General features: G+C 40.2%; 1 protein-coding gene across 8 annotated transcripts in view; it reads left to right on the forward strand.

Moving 5' to 3' along the window:
* The window catches only part of UBE2D1 (ubiquitin conjugating enzyme E2 D1), an 88,319-nt gene that overhangs the window by 7,026 nt on the left and 62,453 nt on the right, over positions 1-18,840 (forward strand). The window contains exons 1-6 of one of the 8 annotated variants that reach the window (XM_066243127.1): positions 3,004-3,105; positions 4,802-4,899; positions 7,533-7,643; positions 8,176-8,236; positions 9,787-9,822; positions 10,257-10,294. The exons of 1 other annotated variant lie outside the window; for it this stretch is intronic. In XM_066243127.1, the coding sequence (XP_066099224.1) occupies position 8,236; positions 9,787-9,822; positions 10,257-10,294 (75 nt within the window). In that variant the 5' untranslated portion in view covers positions 3,004-3,105; positions 4,802-4,899; positions 7,533-7,643; positions 8,176-8,235. Of the gene's footprint in view, positions 1-3,003; positions 3,106-4,801; positions 4,900-7,532; positions 7,644-8,175; positions 8,237-9,786; positions 9,823-10,256; positions 10,295-18,840 lie in introns of those variants that run through there. 6 more of the 8 variants (XM_066243126.1, XM_066243132.1, XM_066243129.1 and 3 more) reach the window with 6 other exon arrangements.

Consider the following 18,840-nt stretch of genomic DNA (forward strand, 5'->3'; position numbering starts at 1 on the left):
TTTGCCTTGAAATAAGAGGAAGACAGTGTTCTTTTTCTAAAAAGCTGCCATCTGAATTTTTGGTATTTAAATCTTTGTAATTAAGCTCAACTTCCTTTTGTCTCCAGTACCAGGTATTTTTCTTTCTTCATCACAAGAAAGGTGTAAAAAGATGAGATAGCCTATTAATTATTAAGAAGTTCTGAGGTTCCATCTCTGGAAATAAATAGTATAGGTCTAAATAAGTTGTTTATGCTTATTTTAGGAAACTAAGCACATATTAGAAAAATCAAACATAGCAGGATGTGGGATCACCTCCAGAAAAGCGAAGTAGCATCCTTACTCACTTTAGTTCCGGAAAAAAACACAGAGAAAACATATTTAATGAATGCCACTAATCAAAATGGTAAGCCTAATACTTTCCATCAAATTGAGTTAATGGTTGTATACAATGTATTAGCTCCTCTCCCCACTGCCTTTTAAAAGTGAATGAACTATCTGACCAATCAGTGGCACAGTGGATAGAGCATCAGCCTGGGACTCGATGAGTAGTACCCAGGTTCAAAATCCGGAGGTCACTGGCTTGAGCACAGGTTCATCCGGCTTGAGCATGACATGACCCCATGATCGCTGGCTTGAGTGCCAAGGTCACTGGCTCGAGTAAGGGATCACTGGCTTGGCTTGAGCCCCCTGGTCAAGGCTCATATGAGAAAGCTATCAGTGAGCAACTAAGGCGCCGCAACTATAAGTTGATGCTTCTCACCTCTCTCCCTTCCTGTCTGTCTGTCCCTCGCAGTTGCTGTCTCTCTCTCTCTCTCTCTCTCTCTCTCTCTCTCTCTCTCTCACACACACACACACACACACTTAAAAAAAAAAGGAAAAACAGTGAATGAACTGATATTTCATTAAAAACAGGTATTGAGATTCTGTTTTACTCTTAACCCTGTGAAGTTGGAATAAAAGGTACTAAGATGTATAATATACCCCGGATTTGCAGGATTTGGGGATTGAAGGGGTCCTTAGGACACCTCAGAACATCTTCCTGAGGGCAAAATAGATTCTGTTTCTTGCCTGTCTTAGGCAAAATGATCTCTAAGAAGTTGAGCTTTTTCTGCATTTAATTTGGCTCTGGGATGAGTCTTGGACGCTTCAGTTAGACCAGCGGTTCTCAACCTGTGGGTCGTGACCCACAGGTTGAGAACCCCTGAGTTAGGCAGTAGCAGGAGGCACTATGTTCCAGAAGTTGTCCTTAGTATGGAGAGGAAGCTAACATCCTGAAACCCACAGTTTAGTGCTGCCCATCAGATTACCACCATGCTCTGTAACTTCCTGTCTTGCCTCTTTCGGGATGTGTCCCCCACTGCTTTCTATTCAGATTACCCTGTTTGTGTGGCCTTCTTCTTTAGTGAGACCAGATTGCTTATTAGACACCTAGTCTTTCAGATTTAGGAAAGCCTTTCAAACAGGGGTGAAGTAGGAGATTGGTTCTTCCTTTTTTTTTTTGGCAGAGACAGAGTCAGAGAGAGGGACAGATAGGGACAGGCAAACAGGAAGGGAGAGAGATAAGAAGCATCAATTCTTTGTTCGGCTCCTTAGTTGTTCATTGATTGATTTCTCATATGTGCCTTAACCAGGGGGCTACAGCAGACCGAGTGACCCCTTGCTCGAGCCAGCAACCTTGGGCTCAAGCTGGTGAGCCTTGCTCAAACCAGATGACCCTGCACTCAATCCAGCGACCTCAAGATTTCGAACCTAAGTCCTCCACATCCCAGTGTGACGCTCTATCCACTGTGCCACCGTCTGGTCAGGCGGAGATTGGTTCTTTCATCATAAACTTTCCATTTTTGTGTGTGTGACAGAAACAGAGAGAGGGACAGATAGGGACAGACAGGAAGAGAGAGAGATGAGAAGCATCAATTCTTTGTTAACATCTCCTCAGTCTCCTTAGTTGTTCATTGATTGCTTTCTTATATGTGCCTTGACTGGGGGCTCCAGCAGAGCAAGTGACCCTTTGCTCAAGCCAGTGACCTTTGAGCTCAAGCCAGTGACCATGGGGTCATGTCTGTGATCCCACGCTCAAGCCAGCAACCCCACACTCAAGCTGGTGAACCTGCGCTCAAGCTGGCAAATTCAGGGTGTTGAACCTGGGTCCTTCTCGTCCCAGTCCAACGCTCTATCCACTGTGCCACTGCTTAGTCAGGCTAAACTTTTATAATAATAAAAATAATCAATGATTTTCACTCCATGTGGCCACCCTCATTACGTGAGCAGTTTGGATTGTTCTAGAAGGAACAAAGTAGACCTGATGGACTGGTTCATGCTTCTCTAAACCAGTAAAACTCTGGCCTGTGTTTTTGCTTTCCTACATTTTAATGTATTTTCATTATCATTTAGTTAAAAATATTCTCTATTTCCCTTTTGACTTCTTGTTCAGCCCATGAGTTATTTAGAAGTACTGTATTTCCCCATATATAATATGCTTCCACGTATAAGATGCACCTTAATTTTTGGGCCCAAAATTTGGAAAAAAATGTATTACATAAAGTTATTGAGCTCAGTGCAATTTTACAACATAAAATTCATACAACTCTTCATCTGCGCGAAAAAACGGGAAATGCAAGTAAAAGAAATCTACAACCACTGTATAAGATGCACCCAATTTTTAGACCCCAAATTTTTCAGAAAGGGTGAATCTTATACATGGGGAAATATGGTATATTATGTATCTTCCAAATATATGGGATCTTGCAGATAACTTTATTTATTTATTTATTTATTTATTTATTTATTTATTTATTTATTTATTATATGATAGGAGAGGAGATAGTGAGACAGATTCCTGCATGTGCCCCGACTGGGATCCACTGGGCAACCCCCATCTAGGGCAGATGCTTGAACCAACTAAGCAATTTTTAGCACCTGAGAATGATTTGCTGGACCAACTGAGCTATCCTTAGCACCTGGGGCTGACGCTTCCTGGCTGCGAGAGTGGAAAAGGGAGAGAAGAGGGAAAAGGGGAAGAGAAGCAGATGGTTACTTCTCTGTGTGTCCTAATTGGGAATTGAACTTGGGTTGTCCATACGCCAGGCCAACACTGTACCACTAAGCCAACTGACCAAGGCACAGGTAACTTTCTGTTACTGGTTTCTAATTTAATTTCACTGTTATCAGATAAGATGTGTTATTATTTGACTTTTAAGTTTTTGAGACTTGTATTATGGCCCAAAATATGGTCTGTATTTTTTGCTTATTTAATAATGACTCTTAGGGTCTCAACATAGCATTTGAATAACAATATTAAATAATTTGTAGACTTCATTTTGCTGGTTTCTGGTTGTTGTCTATTAGAGCCTAGGTTATTCCTAAGGAATGAATGCCAAACCAAGGTTTATACCTCCCCAGTGTCTTTTTGCACTTTTAAGAGCTTCCAAAACAGGGTGACAAAAACAGTTCAGTGGGTCACAAACAGCATTTTAAAAAATGGAATGGAAAATGTTAGTGCTTTAGGTGTAGTGAGGGTGGTAGTGTTTTATAAAACTTTTGTTTTAGTTATGCGCGCTTGTCCTCTGTGTGTGTGTGTGTGTGTGTTACATGTACTAGGTTGTAATGTGTTTGTCTTATTATGAATTGCTATAAGGAAGGTTTGAAAAATCACTGTTCCATAGCATAAGATCCTTTGTTAAAATTACTATTGTCAAAAACACATTCTATATATGTATTTATATTTATACATATATGAATACATGTATGTATAGAGAAAACAAATGAACATAAGCACACAAATACACATACACTTATATAGGTACATACACATAATGTAAAATGTTCTAGCCTTAGAAACATTTTATTTGCTACAAACTGTTGATGCTAATTCCTTTCTACTACAAGTAGCAGCAGTTTGTAATCACTAATGTACAACCACAGTATTCAGAATAGTACTGGATGGTACCAAGAGAGATTAATCAATTTATTATGCATATACTTATTAAGTGACTTACTTATATACCAGTTATTAGGGCTAGAGCTAGCTGTAAGGTGTGATACTTAATTACAAATATTTGGTAAATATTGGCTGGTATGTAATTTTTTTTTTTTTTTTTTTATCTTTCTGAAGCTGGAAATGGGGAGAGACAGTCAGACAAACTCCCGCATGTGCAGACTGGGATCCACCCGGCTCGCCCACCAGGGGGCGACGCTCTGCCCACCAGGGGGCGATGCTCTGCCCCTCCGGGGCGTTGCTCTGCAGACCAGAGCCACTTCAGCGCCTGGGGCAGAGGCCAAGGAGCCATCCCCAGCACCCGGGCCATCCTTGCTCCAATGGAGCCTTGGCTGCGGGAGGGGAAGAGAGAGACAGAGAGGAAGGAAAGGGGGAGGGGTGGAGAAGCAGATGGGTGCCTCTCCTGTGTGCCCTGGTCGGGAATCGAACCCGGGACCTCTGCACGCCAGGCCGACGCTCTACCACAGAGCCAACCGGCCAGGGCGGCAGGTATGTAATCTTTTAAATAGGTTTTAAGAAATAAATTGCTAGCTTTTTCTCTTTCACTTTTATCCTCTCTTTTCCCTGTGAAGCACCATCGTTCATAGTAATGAAGTAAATAGTAACTTTTGATAATTTTTCATTCAAAACACTCTATGTTGCATGTTCCATTATGTGTCAAAATTCTGTTATGTACTTTGGAAAATTATTTCTGTCATCTTTTTCTTGCCTCTCAGAGTTCTTTGAACAAACAACTCTCCTTTAAAAAGGTTATGAGGCTCCTGGGAAAAGATAAAAAGAATTCCTTTTCATTCCTTCACTCATCACACTTTTGTTTCTTTTAAGCATGACTGAAAATATGCAAAAGGCCTTAATTCAGTACTGGTGCATTGTTGGCTCTAATGTTGATTGAGAATAATGTGCTCCAGTTATTACAGCCTGAGGTGAGTATTGTTTTGGGGTGGGAACAGTGCTGCAGTGGAAGTCAGAAGGTCCTGAGCCTTTGTCCTAGCTTGGCTTTGTGACCTTTGCCAAGAAACACATTGTTTCTATTTTGTTAATCTAGAAATGTAATGGGTTGAACTAAATAATTTGTATGGTTATAATTTTAGGCAAGCCCAAATAATGTTATTTGCTGTTTGTTTTTGTTCAGCAAACAGCAAAACTTGTCACAAAAATAAATATTGAGCAGTGCATTGTGCTCTGCTGCTATCTGAAACTTGAGTTAAAATTCTATTTACTTTTTTCAGACTTAAATAAATATTGACATCTTAATGTATACTATAAGACTGAGTCTGTAAAGATGTTTTACTTTGATTAAAGACAAATTTATTTGTGATACAAATAGAGTATATTTGTTTTTGTACTGGTGACATAGCATGCTTTTTCTATAGTAATTTAGTTTAGCTTCCATCTGTTTCACAGGTGTCTTTTGTACATGAAAGATTGTTTAATCCATACATTTAGACGACTGCCTTACAAGTTAATGCATTTATGAAGTACCTTGTGTATATAAGGCTCATACAAAATGAAATGAGCTCTGTAGAAAAGTAAATTATAATTGGCATTACCTAAGAAATTTAAAAAAAGGGTAAGAAGAATACCATGACAACTATGTAGCTTTAGGGAAGTGCCATAAGGGAAATACATATATAAGCAAGAAGGAAGTCAAAGGTGGACAAGACCAAATTTATTTGGGGGAAATAAGGAAATATTCTATTCAGAAGATGGAATTGATGTGGGTTTGGAAGAAAGGGAAACTACAGAAAGGAAGGCGCTAGAGAGTATGTGGTTCATATAGGAAGGAACAGGCAAGTCTGCTTTGGGGAGGCATTCAGGAGATAGTAGACCATAAAAGTTCATACCGTGGAAGGCCGTGAGGACACCTGAGAAATGTGAACTTAATGCAGAAGTTTGGCAAAGCCATTGGAGGTTTTTGAATAGGGAAAGTAATATTCTTTTTTTGTTGTTTTTTAAGATTTTATTTAATGACTTGAGAGAGGGAGAGAGAGAGAAAAGGTTGGGGTGAAGGGGTTCAGGAAGCATCAACTCATAGTAGTTGCTTCTCATATGTGCCTTGACTGGGCAAGGCCAGGGTTTCAAATTGGCGACCTCAGCATTCCAGGTTGACAGTTTATCCACTGCACCTCCACAGGTGAGGCAAGAAATTGCTATTCTTAATTACAGTGCTGGTGTGCATTCTTGCCCTCATAGAACACAAGATTGTGTACAATTTGTAATTATAAATTTGGTAAATATCATGAAAAGGGAAGTGTAGAGTACTACTCTGAGAATATAGCAAGGACCCTTCGAAGGGGGTCAAGAAAAACTTACTTAAGGAAGTACTGTGTAGGATTAGACCAGTAAAAATAAAGTAGGTAAAGTGAATGAGTGAGTGTGTGTATGTGGATGATTCGGAGTCTTCTACCTAAAAGTAAGCTGTTTGAAACTAGGCATTGGAAGTCATTTTGACTGGTGCAGAGAACACTGGGGAAAGTGATGCAGATATGAGTCTAAAGAGGAGTCAGATCTTGGAAGATCTGGTAAGCCATTTTAAGGATTTATAAATCTTATATTAAGGCCAGGAAAAACATTGAAAGAGTTTGATGTGATACATGACGAAGATTTTTAAAAAAGATGTTTACTTATTCATTTTAGAGAAGAAAGAGAGAGAGAGAAGAGGGAGGGGAGCAGGAAGCATCAACTCCTGTATGTGCCTTGACCAGGCAAGCCCAGGTTTTCGAATCAGCAACCTCAGCATTCCAGGTTGACATTTTATCCACCGTTCCACCACAGGTCAGGCTAAGAAGATGATTTTTTTTTTTTTTTTTTTTGTATTTTTCTGAAGCTGGAAATGGGGATGGACAGTCAGATAGACTCCTGCATGCGCCCGACTGGGATCCACCCGGCACGCCCACCAGGGGGCGACGCTCTGCCCACCATGGGGCGATGCTCTGCCCCTCCGGGGCTTCGCTCTGTCACGACCAGAGCCACTCTAGCGCCTGGGGCAGAGGCCAGGGAGCCATCCCCAGCGCCCGGGCCATCTTTGCTCCAATGGAGCCTCGGCTGCGGGAGGGGAAGAGAGAGACAGAGAGGAAGGAGAGGAGGAGGGGTGGAGAAGCAGATGGGCGCTTCTCCTGTGTGCCCTGGCCGGGAATCGAACCCAGGACTTCTGCATGCCAGGCCGACGCTCTACCACTGAGCCAACCGGCCAGGGCTAAGAAGATGATTTTGACAAATGTGTTGGTAGAGAGATAGGAGGACAATGGGTCAGTAAAGATGTCATTGTATTTGTTCAGGTGAGATTTAAGGAGAGTGTGAGCTAGGATGGTGGCAGAGGACATTTGGAAAGAGTGGTATGTGAGAAAAACAATAGGTTGTTTGTGCCAGCTAGCCTTTCTGAGTTGGCCTGATCCACCCAATCCTTGACTTCAGGCCAAGTCTGTAGACTCAGTGGACTATACGGTCTACTCAGACTCTACCGCCTGCTACCCATCTGTCCCAGACACTTGAATAGTGTCTCCCTGGTTTGAACCTTTGTCTTGTGCTAAAATGTGTCTCCTCTGGCTTTTCTCAGACTCTTCTGCCCTTTGGACCTCATTTTACTATGTGATGGACTTATTCCTGAGACCCTTACGTGCAAGGGATCTGGATCAAAGGAGAATCTGAACAACTTTGTGAGATTAATGTGAGAGGGTGGAAGGGGAGGGTGGGACTTAGTGGGCAGAAGGAATCAGATGGTGATTCGAAGGTATAGTGTTTGGGCACTGGAACAAGTGTATTTTTTACTATAATAATTAACAAGGTAGAGTCAAATACAGTTTTTATTAAAATATCTTGAATTTGTATAACTTTTCAAAATATAATACCCATAATGGAAATCTTATATATAAAGAGAAGTGATCTAGAGTCTTCTCTTTAAAAGGAACCCATATTTTGAACTGTAGATGAGGTAGCATTAGGGGAGTTGAAAGTCATATGGCTGCTGTAGAGAGCATGGGGGAGGGGGCAGTGATTGCTGATCTGAGGCATCGGGAAAATAATGTTCCTAATCCTGACCTCAAACGTTTATTCTAAATTGTGCTCTTTATAGTTCATTTCAAAGATAGCACTTTGATGCTGCAAAGTCAGTAGCATCATTGCTTTCTTCATGTTCTTTCTTTAGTATGGAATTTGGCTGCATCATCATTATTATTATTACTATTATTTTTAATAAACAGTCTTTGCCAGAGATACCTGATCCAAAGGGGCAGTGAAGTGGCCAGGACCAAGTTTGTTGAAGTGAGTTTGGTTCCTATAACTTAACTAATTGGATGTCGTTAGTATTTTGAAGTCTTCCACAAAGAATCTACATGATTTAAAATAAAGATGTTCTTTAATTCAAGGGCTTAAAGAGGGTCTATATTTGGAGACATTTCAGACAATAGTTTGACATCTTTCTATTGAAATAGCTTTAGTCACCTGGATAAGGAGATGGGAATATGAACTGTAAGCCCATAAAATGTTTATTTACAGTCAAACCAAATATAGCTCATATGTCCCTTTAGAGACAACATCAGAAATGCAGGGCGGTAAGAATCACTGTCTTGTTTTAGGAGTTTTGAGATAAAGATGGTTGTGTCACATTAATTAATTGCCTGTTGAGCCAGGATTTTTGAAATAATGCTTTCATATGCTTTGGATTCGGTAATCTAGATTTTGAACTGTAAATCAGTCGCTGTGCTTGGACTATTTAATGTCCTTTACACATATCCAGTGGGGTATATTTTCTGTCTAGTGCAGAGATTCAGACCTTATGAATGTTGAAGCTAGAGAACAACAGAGCATTTTCAGTCTGGTCGGCATAATTTTTTAGAGAATATTTACTGGATAGTGTCATACTAAGTCTGACGGTAAATAGGGCAGCTCTGACTGGTTAGCTTTCATTCTCCGCTGCTCACACTGGACTGTTAGCCTTCTGGAGGCCTTCTGGGAGCTGAGAGATTAATGCAGGCCTCTCTTCTCTTACATTCTTTTCTTTGTTTCCTTTTATTTGTTTACTTTCTTTGAATTAGACTGCCTCATCTACTTTTAGATTTTAAGTCCCCTAGAGGCAGGGACTGTGTCTAGGTTGGTTTTATGGAGAACACTCAGCATATTGTGGTGGTGTTATAAACATGCCATCTGTGCCAATTTAAAATTCAGTTTCAGACCTTTCAGTACTTTTCTTTGTGTTTGGTTGCTCATAGAAATCTGAACTAGAATAGTCGTTAAGTATATACGTGTTTGTTGAACTGACAGTGCTTTTACAGTCCCACTTCTTATATAGGGGCAATATCTTATAACTTTGATTACTATATCTTACTATATATTTTTAAATTTAGGTACCTTTTTAGTTTTTTTTTTAATTTGAGTGTTAATCATTAGAATAGAAAATTGCTTTAGTGACACAGACTGCTTTTGTCTGGGGCATACTTTTCCACTTTGGTGATAATTATTGCTTGATTTATGGTTAGGTGTAAGGTTGGTTTAAGTTTACTTTGTCTCAAAGGAGAAGGAAATTGGATCAACTATGTATTTCAATTTTAGATTTAAAAAGCCACTACAAATGAAATAAAGATTCATACATATATATATCCACAAAACATGTGTTTACACACGGTGTGTTTACTATAACAAGTTCTTTTCGTATATAGATTTGTAGCCCATCTCATTGTTTGATAGCGATCCTTGACATTATATATATATATATATAATGGTACAATTGTCTTAGGAACAATTGTATATTTGTCTTAGGAATGTACCAAGTGATGGGATTCTGGGTCATTGAGTATTTCTGTGTTCATGTTTAGTGTTTACTGTCAAACTTCCTCTTCTACCAGCAGCAGGTAAGAGTTCCCGTTTCACTTCTTTGCTAACATTTGTACTTTTTTCTTTTTTGAAAACTTTTATTGAATTTATTGGGGTGACATTAGTTAATAAAATTATATAGGTTTCAGGTGTACAATTTATCATTTGTATATTGTATTGTGTTTACTCTCCAGAATCAACTCTCTATCCATCACCATTTATCCCGCCCTTTATCCTCTTCTGCCTCCCCCAATGCCACATTGTTACGTCTCTGAGTATTTTGGGTCTTTTTGCTTAATCCCTTCATCTTTTCACCCACCCTCCCAACTTACCTCCCCTCTGACAACAGTCAGTTTGTTTTCTGTACCTATGAATCAGTTTCTGTTTTGTTTGTTTATTTTGTTCATTAGATTCCACATATAAGTGATATCATATGGTGCTTGTCTTTCTCTGACTGGCTTTTTTCCCTTAGCACAATACACTCCAGGTACATCCATGCTGTTGCAGGAGGTAAGATTTCCTTTTCCTTCTTTTTTTACAGCCAAGGCATATTCCATTGTGTATATGTACCACAGCTTTTTTATCCACTCATCTACTGATAGGCACTTGACTGGTTCCATCTTGACCATTTTAAATAATGCTGCAGTGAACATAGGGTCACATATATTCTTTCGAATTAGTGTTTCAGATTTCTTTGGATATATTCCTAAAAGTGGAATCCCTGGGTCAGAAGGCAGTTCCGTTTTTAATTTTATTTTAATTAATTTTTTAAAAGATTTTAATGTGGCCCTGGCTGGTTGGCTCAGCGGTAGAGCATCGGCCTGGTGTGCAGGGGACCCGGGTTCGATTCCTGGCCAGGGCACATAGGAGAGGCACCCATTTGCTTCTCCACCCCCCCCCCCTTCCTCTCTGTCTCTCTCTTCTCCTCCCGCAGCCAGGGCTCATGGGAGTGGGGATGGCCCGGGCACTGGGGATGGCTCCTTGGCCTCTGCCCCAGGCGCTGGAGTGGCTCTGGTCGCGGCAGAACGAGGCCCGGAGGGGCAGAGCATCGCCCCCTGGTGGGCAGAGCATCGCCCCTTGTGGGCGTGCCGGGTGGATCCCGGTCGGGCGCATGCCGTTTCCAGCTTCAGAAAAATACAAAAAAAAAGAGAGAGAGAGAGAAAAAAAAGATTTTAATGTATTGCCTGACTAGGCGGTGGTGCAGTGGATAGAGTGTCGGACTGAGACGCAGAGGACCCAGGTTCGAAACCCTGAGGTCGCCAGCTTGAGCACAGGCTCATGTGGTTTGAGCAGGACTCACCAGTTTGAGCCCAAGGTTGTTGGCTTGAGCAAGGAGTTACTCGGTCTGCTGTAGCCCCCCCCCCCCAGTCAAGGCACATATGAGAAAGCAATCAATGAATACCATAAGGTGCCGTGACAAACAATTGATGCTTCTCATCTCTCTCCCTTCCTATCTGTCCCTATCTGTCCCTCTCTCTGTCTCTGTCACCAAAAAAAAAAAAAAAAAAAAATTTAATAATTTTAATGTACTGACTTTACAGAGAGAGGTGAGAGAAGGGGGTGGAACAAAAAGTATCAACTCATAGTTGCTTGTCGTGTGTGCCTTGACTGGGCAAGCCCAGGGTTTCAAACCAGTGACCTCAGAATTCCAGGTTGACACTTTATCCACTGTGCCATCATAAGCTAGATCATTTTTAATTTTTTGAGGGAACTCCATACTGTTTTATACAATGTCTGCACCAATCTGTATTCTCACTAACAGTATAGGAGGGTTCCCTTTTCTCCACATCCTCACCAATACTTGTTTGTTGATTTATTGATGGTAGGCATTCTGACATCAGAATGTGAGGTGATACCTCATTGTGGTTTTAATTTACATTTCTCTGATGATCAGTGGTATTGATTGAGCATTTTTTCATGTCTGTTGGCCATCTGTGTGTCCTCTGTATTCAAGTGTCTATTTACATCCTTTGCTCATTTTTTTAATTGCATTTTTTTTGTTCAGTTTTATTTTTTTTAAATAAATTGGATATTAAGCCCTTTTCAGATGTATTATTGGTGAATATGTCCTCTCATTCAGTGGGTTGTCTTTTCGTTTTATTGGTGGTTTCCTTTGCTGTGCAAAATCTTCTGTTTCTTTTTTTTTTCATTTTAACAATTCTGTTGGATTTGTGGTGGCATAGCACTTTGTTTTAATTTGTATTTCCTGATGGCTGATGAAGCTGGGCCACTTCTGATATGTACAGGGTGGGGCAAAAGTAGATTTACAGTTATGGGTATGTGAAAGTTTCTTCTTGTATTATTTATTAATTATTGTATTATTTTCCATATAAACAGCTGTAAATCTATTTTTTTCCAACTCTGTATATTGGTTATTTGGATAGCCTCTTGTAAAATGCCTATTGAAGTCTGACTTAAAAAATTGATCTTTAGGAATTACTTTTTTTTTGGATGTGAGTCTTTTGTCAGATATATCTTATTTGGTGGCTTACCTTTTCACTTTTATTTTATTTTATTTTTTATTTTTATTCATTATAGAGAGGGGAGAGAGAGAGAGAGAAGGGGAGGGAGGAGCAGAAAGCATCAACTCCCATATGTGCCTTGACCAGGCAAGCCCAGGGTTTTGAACCGGCAACCTCAGCGTTTCCAGGTTGATGCTTTATCCACTGCGCCACCACAGGTCAGGCTACCTTTTCACTTTTTTTTTTTTTTTTTTTTTTGGTATTTTTCTGAAGCTGGAAACGGGGAGAGACAGTTCGACAGACTCCCGCATGCGCCTGACCGGGATCCACCTGGCATGCCCACCAGGGGGCAACGCTCTGCCCCTCTGGGGCATCGCTCTGTTGCGACCAGAGCCACTCCAGCGCCTGGGGCAGAGGCCAAGGAGCCATCCCCAGCGCCCGGGCCATCTTTGCTCCAATGGAGCCTCGCTGCAGGAGGGGAAGAGAGAGACAGAGAGGAAGGAGGAGGAGGAGGGGTGGAGAAGCAGATGGGCGCTTCTCCTGTGTGCCCTGGCCGGGAATCGAACCCAGGACTTCTGCACGCCAGGCCGACGCTCTACCACTGAGCCAACTAGCCAGTGCTACCTTTTTACATTTTTAATGTGCCTTTTGATGAACAGATGTTCTGAATTTTAATCAAGTCCAAATTTTCCTTTTTATCTCATGATTATTCTTTGTGTTCTGTTTAAGAAATTTCTACTTCCCCAAGGTAATGAAGATATTTTATGTTTCTTATAAAAGCATTATTATTTTACTTTTTAATTTTTTATTTATTTATTTATTTTTACAGAGACAGAGAGTGAGTCAGAGGGATAGACAGGGCCAGACAGACAGGAACAGAGAGAGATGAGAAGCATCAATCATTAGTTTTTCATTGCGTGTTGCAACACCTTAGTTGTTCACTGATTGCTTTCTCATATGTGCCTTGACTGCGGGCCTTCAGCAGACCGAGTGGCCCCTTGCTGGAGCCAGCAACCTTGGGTTCAAGCTGGTGGGCTTTTCCTCAAACCAGATGAGCCCACGCTCAAGCTGGCAACCTCGGGGTCTCGAACCTGGGTCCTCTGCATCCCAGTCCAACGCTCTTATCCACTGCGCCACCACCTGGTCAGGCTATTTTACCTTTTATGGTTTATTTAGAATTGATTTTTGTGTATGGATAAAGGTAGGGTAGGTTGATGTTCATGTATTTTTCTATGTGGATACCCAGTTGACCTGGCACCATGTATTGAAAAAAATATTTCACCTTTGCTAGAATGTAGACTTAACTTTTAATTTAAAAAAAAATTTTTTTTATTATTTATTCATTTTAGAGAGGAGAGTGAGAGGGAGAGAGACAGAGAGAGAGAGAGAGAGAGAGGAGAGAGAAAGGAAGAGAGAGAGAAGGGGGAGGAGCAGGAAGCATCAACTCCCATATGTGCCTTGACCAGGCAAGCCCAGGGCTTCAAACCGGCGACCTCAGTGTTCCCAGATCAACGCTTTATTCACTGCGCCACCACAGGCCAGGCCAACTTTTAATTTTTGAATTTCAATTTTGCCATTGTTTTCTTTCCATTCTCAACACATTGATGACGAATAAAGTTAAAATAAGTGCTTATGCCCCACTCAGGTGTGTAAAACTATCACTTTTGCTTCTACATCAAAAATGCTATTTCTTTTTCTAAAATAGTGATAATATCCTAGGTTGGGTTTAAAGGCTATATTGTCCATTTTTTTGTGTGTGTGCAGCTTTTTGTAATGAAGCTTTGTAGGGCCCCACTCACATTGAAGTTTGTGTGAATGGTGTCCCTTGGAGTTGGTGCACACAGCCTGTATGACAAAACGCAGCATCCTTGAATGCTGTTTGTAATAACTAGAAAATACAAAAAAAAAAATTAACTTTTACTATGCTTCAGCAATCTGCCTTTTAGCAAATAAGGGTTGTTTTTATTTAAATGCAGAATTTTGTGCCACAAATTTAATAGGGTGAGAAAGAAAGAAATTCTGAGACAACCCATGTGGCTTTTCAGAATTTACCAGATTATAACTTTACTTTTTAACGTTTCGTGTTTGTATTTATTTTTTATTTAGAAGATAGTTTGTGTCAGTGAAGATATTTTATATCAGTTTGTTACTAGATCAGTTTCTATCCTAGGAGAAACTTTCTTTCCTGGATTCCCTAGAGTGTTCCCTAGTGTTCTAAACTCTAATGAACACATTCGGAAGATGACCCCTGAAGCTTTTCGCTTACTGTTACATGTATTTTCTTGGAGGTTCAATTACTTTTAAGCTTCTAAGGATCCAGAGGGCCTCTTTCCTGTACCTTGTAAGCTACATCATATGAAGTTATTCCCCCCCCCCCAATCAGTTCTCCTTGAATTTCATTCCTCAGTTTAATCATTAACAAATGTGCCTGACCAGTAATTTGTGAGGATTTTAAGTAACATCATAACTGATAGAATTAAATTAAACCTTTAAAGCCTATGGGAATGTAGGGTTGGGATGAGAGGACAAGATCAGAGTCCTGGTCCCTGTTAGAAAGGATCTGGAAGTCCAGAGGTTAAATTAAGCATGGAACAGTAACAAAACTCTGTGCCACTGACTGCAGCTCTGCTTATGGGCAGGAAATGACTGACTTAGAGACGGGTTAGCTCAGCACAAACTCCTAATTCCTAGGAAAAGCAACCCAGAGAAGTTTCCTGAAAGTAGGTCAGCTGTATGCTAAATAAACAATAAAGATGGAATATTTAGAGTATTGCGGTCTTTTAAACCAGAAAAAGCAAAACAAATATTGCTAATAAAAATTTTGTTTGGCACCTGACCAGGCGGTGGTGCAATGGTCGAACGTTGTACTGGGATGTGGAGGATCCACGTTCGAAACCCCGAAGTTGCCAGCGTGAGCATGTGGTCAGCTGATTTAGGTTCAGGATCACAGACATGACTCTATGGTCACTGGCTTGAAGCCCAAGGTCGCTGGCTTGAGCAAAGGGTCACTTGCTCTGCTGCAGCCCCCCAGTCAAAGAACATATGAGAAAGCAATCAGTGAACAACTAAGGAGCCACAATGAAGAATTGATGCTTCTCATCTCTCCCTTCCTGTATGTCTGTCCCTAGCTGTCCCTTTCTATTTTTCTCTCTGTCACAAAAAAAAGAATGAGATTTTTTGTGGCTTTGGACACTTTGCTATAGAATCTCATACATTCTGGTAATTGAAAATAATTGTGGCAATAGCATTTTTTTTTTTTTAGAGTCAAGGAGAGAGAGAGACAGATGAAAAACATCAACTCATAGTTGTGACATTTAGTTGTTCATTGATTGCTTCTCATAAGTGCCTTTACTGAGGCTCCAGCAAAGCCAGTGACCCGTTGCTCAAGCCACCAACCTTGAGCTCAAACCAGCAACCATGGTTCATGTTTATAATTCCACACTCAAGCCTGCAACCCTGTGCTCAGGCCAGATGAGCCCACACTCCAGCGGGTGACCTCAGGGTTTCAAACCTGAGTCCTTAATGCCCCAGGTCAACACTGTATCCACTGTGTCAATAATCAGTCAGGTAGTAGCATGTGTTTTTAAAACCTTAATGTTTAATATTCTTTGGAGATTTGCTTTTAGGTGTTGTTAGGTTGTTTAAAAGGCTGCTCCAATGTTCTTAAGTGACCTGCACTATTTTCTCTTAACATCTGTTATGATATTCTTTTTTATTACATGCAATCTTTATATGTACATTGGGAATAATTCTCATTCTGTTGTCAAATCTTATCATTTGCATTTATTTATTTATTTTTATTGAGTGAGAGCTGAGGAGGCAGAGACAGACTCCTGCATGCACCCCGACTGGGATCTACCCCTCAAGCCTCCTGTCAGGCAATGCTCTGTCAGTTCAGGGCCCGCTCCTCCGTTGCTCGACAACTGAGCTATTTTTTAGCACCTGAGGCAAAGCCATGGAGCCATTCTCAGCACCTAGGGCCAACTTTGCTTGAACCATTCTGAGCCATGGCTGTGGGAGGGGAAGAGCAGGGAGGGTGGAGAAGCAGATGGTTACTTTTCCTGTGTGTCCTGACTGGGATTCGAGCCCAGGACTTCTACACACAGGACCAACTCTACCTCTGAGCCAACCAGCCAGGGCCCATTCACATTTCTTAAAATCAGAAATATGAGTTATCTATATTCCTTAAATTTTATTGCTAAACTCAATAACAAACACCTTATAAAAGGTACTGTGCTAAGTATTATGGAGGAATCCATGAATAAAAATTGCATAAAAGGCTCAATTTTATAAGAAATATTCTGGTAAAAAAAAAAGAAAGAAAGGGAGAAAATTAGCATTAATTAAGCATATATTATACATGCCAGGTATTAACTAGGTACTTTACTTAACGTGTTTTTATTTAATTCTCAAGATAGTTCTTCAGTGTTACCAGGGATATCCCTAAATGAGGCACTTTGATACACAAACAGGTTAAGTATGTTACCCAAGGTCACACATCTAGAAAAGGTCAGTAGCAAAGCCAGATTTGATCTAAGTCTAATTCCAAAACTTAAACGGCCATTGAGAAGACAGCCACTGTTAACAAGGATGTGTAAAATTTGGGCATAGGGAGATAGAAGGAAGGTTATTTTAGGAGAAGAAAAACTAAAAAGGTCAGAAAACTTAGCCATGTACAAGAAACATTCAAGTTGGCCAGACTGTACAAAAAAGGTTCTGAAACTTTTTGATCTGTGGGATCCCCTTATATTAAAAGTATTGAGGGCCTTGCCTGACTGATGGTGGTACAGTGGATAGAGCATCAACCTGGGATGTTGAGGTCCCAGGTTCAAAATCCCGAGGTCTCTGGCTTGAGCACGGAATCACTGGCTCATCTTGAGTCTCTCTGATCAAGGCATGTATGAGAAGCAGTCAATGAGCAACTGAAAAGTGACGCAACTATGAGTTGATGCTTCTCATCTGTCTGTTCCTATCTTTCTCTCTCTCTCTCAAAAAAAAAAAAAAAAAAAAAAATTAAAAGTATTGAGGGCCCAAAAAAGCTTTTGTTTTATTTGTATGAGTTATATGTTTACTGTATAAAAACTAAAAGCAGAAATTTAAATATATTTAGAATTTAAAAATTATAGACCCTTCATATATTAACCTAAATAACATTTTCATTAAAAATATCTTTCTAGAACAACAACAAAAAAAGTAGAGTTGCATTGTTTTATATGTGTTCCAATCCATTTATAGTCAGGCTTATAGAAGATAGTTGAGTTCTCATATCTGCTATGCATTCATGTTACTATATCATGCTATAAACTGGAAAATGGCACTATCTTCATGAGATATTGAGAGTGAAAGAGGGAAATAACATCTTAGTTTTATTATGAAATTAATTTTTACTTCACAGACCTCCTGAAAGTGTTTTAGAAAACCCAAGCAGGTTCTTTGTAGAATTACTGGGCACATTTGTGATGGGGAACCTATTTGAAAGTGTGAGGTTGGGATGAGAAATTGAAAAGAGGGACCTTTATAGGTTGAATTTGGTCTTAAAAATAAGCACTGAGGAACCACTGAAATTTTCTAAGCAGAAATAAACTGTTGTGCTTTTAAAATATTATTATGCAAGTAATGCATAAAGTATTGGAAATCAATTATAGTTGAAATGTAATTTTTTTGAAGTAACTATGATAAGCAATGACAGGCCTTGAAGTGTGTGTGTGTGTGTGTGTGTGTATGTATATGTATATATACACACACACACACATATATATATTTCTTTTTTTTACAGAAAGAGAGTGTCAGAGAGAGGGATAGGTAGGGGCAGAGAGACAGGAGGGAGAGAGATGAGAAGCATCAATTTTTCCTTGTGGCACTTTAGTTGTTCATTGATTGCTTTCTCATATGTGCCTTGACCGTGGAGCTATAGCAGACTGAGTAATCCCTTGCTCAAGCCAGCGACCTTGGGTCCAAGCTGGTGAGTTTTGCTCAAACCAGATGAACCCGCGCTCAAGCTGGCGACCTCGGGGTCTCGAACCTGGGTCCTCCACATCCCAGTCCAATGCTCTATCCGCTGTACCACCACCTGGTCAGGCTACCTTGAAGTATATTATAATACACTTCATTTGACCGTATATGAAGAATCAAAGAAAGAGTCAAAACAATGCTGAGATTTTGAGCCTGGTGACTGGGAGATTAATATTCTTTAATAGATATAGGGAACACAGGAAAAAAAGCAAGTTGGGGAAAGAGAATAGTAAATTGTTTTAGAATATATATAAAAAGTTTTATATTATTTCTTTTAAATTTTGAAATAATTTTAGTTTTACCAAAATGTTGCAAAATAACAGTTTATATATATTCTTTACCTAATTTCCCCTGATATTTATTACTTGTTTAACCATAATACAGATGTTAAAATGAGGAAAGTAACATGTACAATACTATAAACCAGGGGTCTCAAACTCACGGCCCGCGGGCCGCATGTGGCCCGCTGAACAATTTTGTGCAGCCCGCAGACTAATCCACGAAGTTCAAGAAAAGTGTTGCGTAACAGTTGCCTTTTGTAGACCTAGTGCGGCCCGCCGCCGAACGGCTGTGATCTTGCTC

Source organism: Saccopteryx bilineata, chromosome 9 (assembly GCF_036850765.1).
Source record: "Saccopteryx bilineata isolate mSacBil1 chromosome 9, mSacBil1_pri_phased_curated, whole genome shotgun sequence".
Lineage (NCBI taxonomy): Eukaryota > Metazoa > Chordata > Mammalia > Chiroptera > Emballonuridae > Saccopteryx > Saccopteryx bilineata.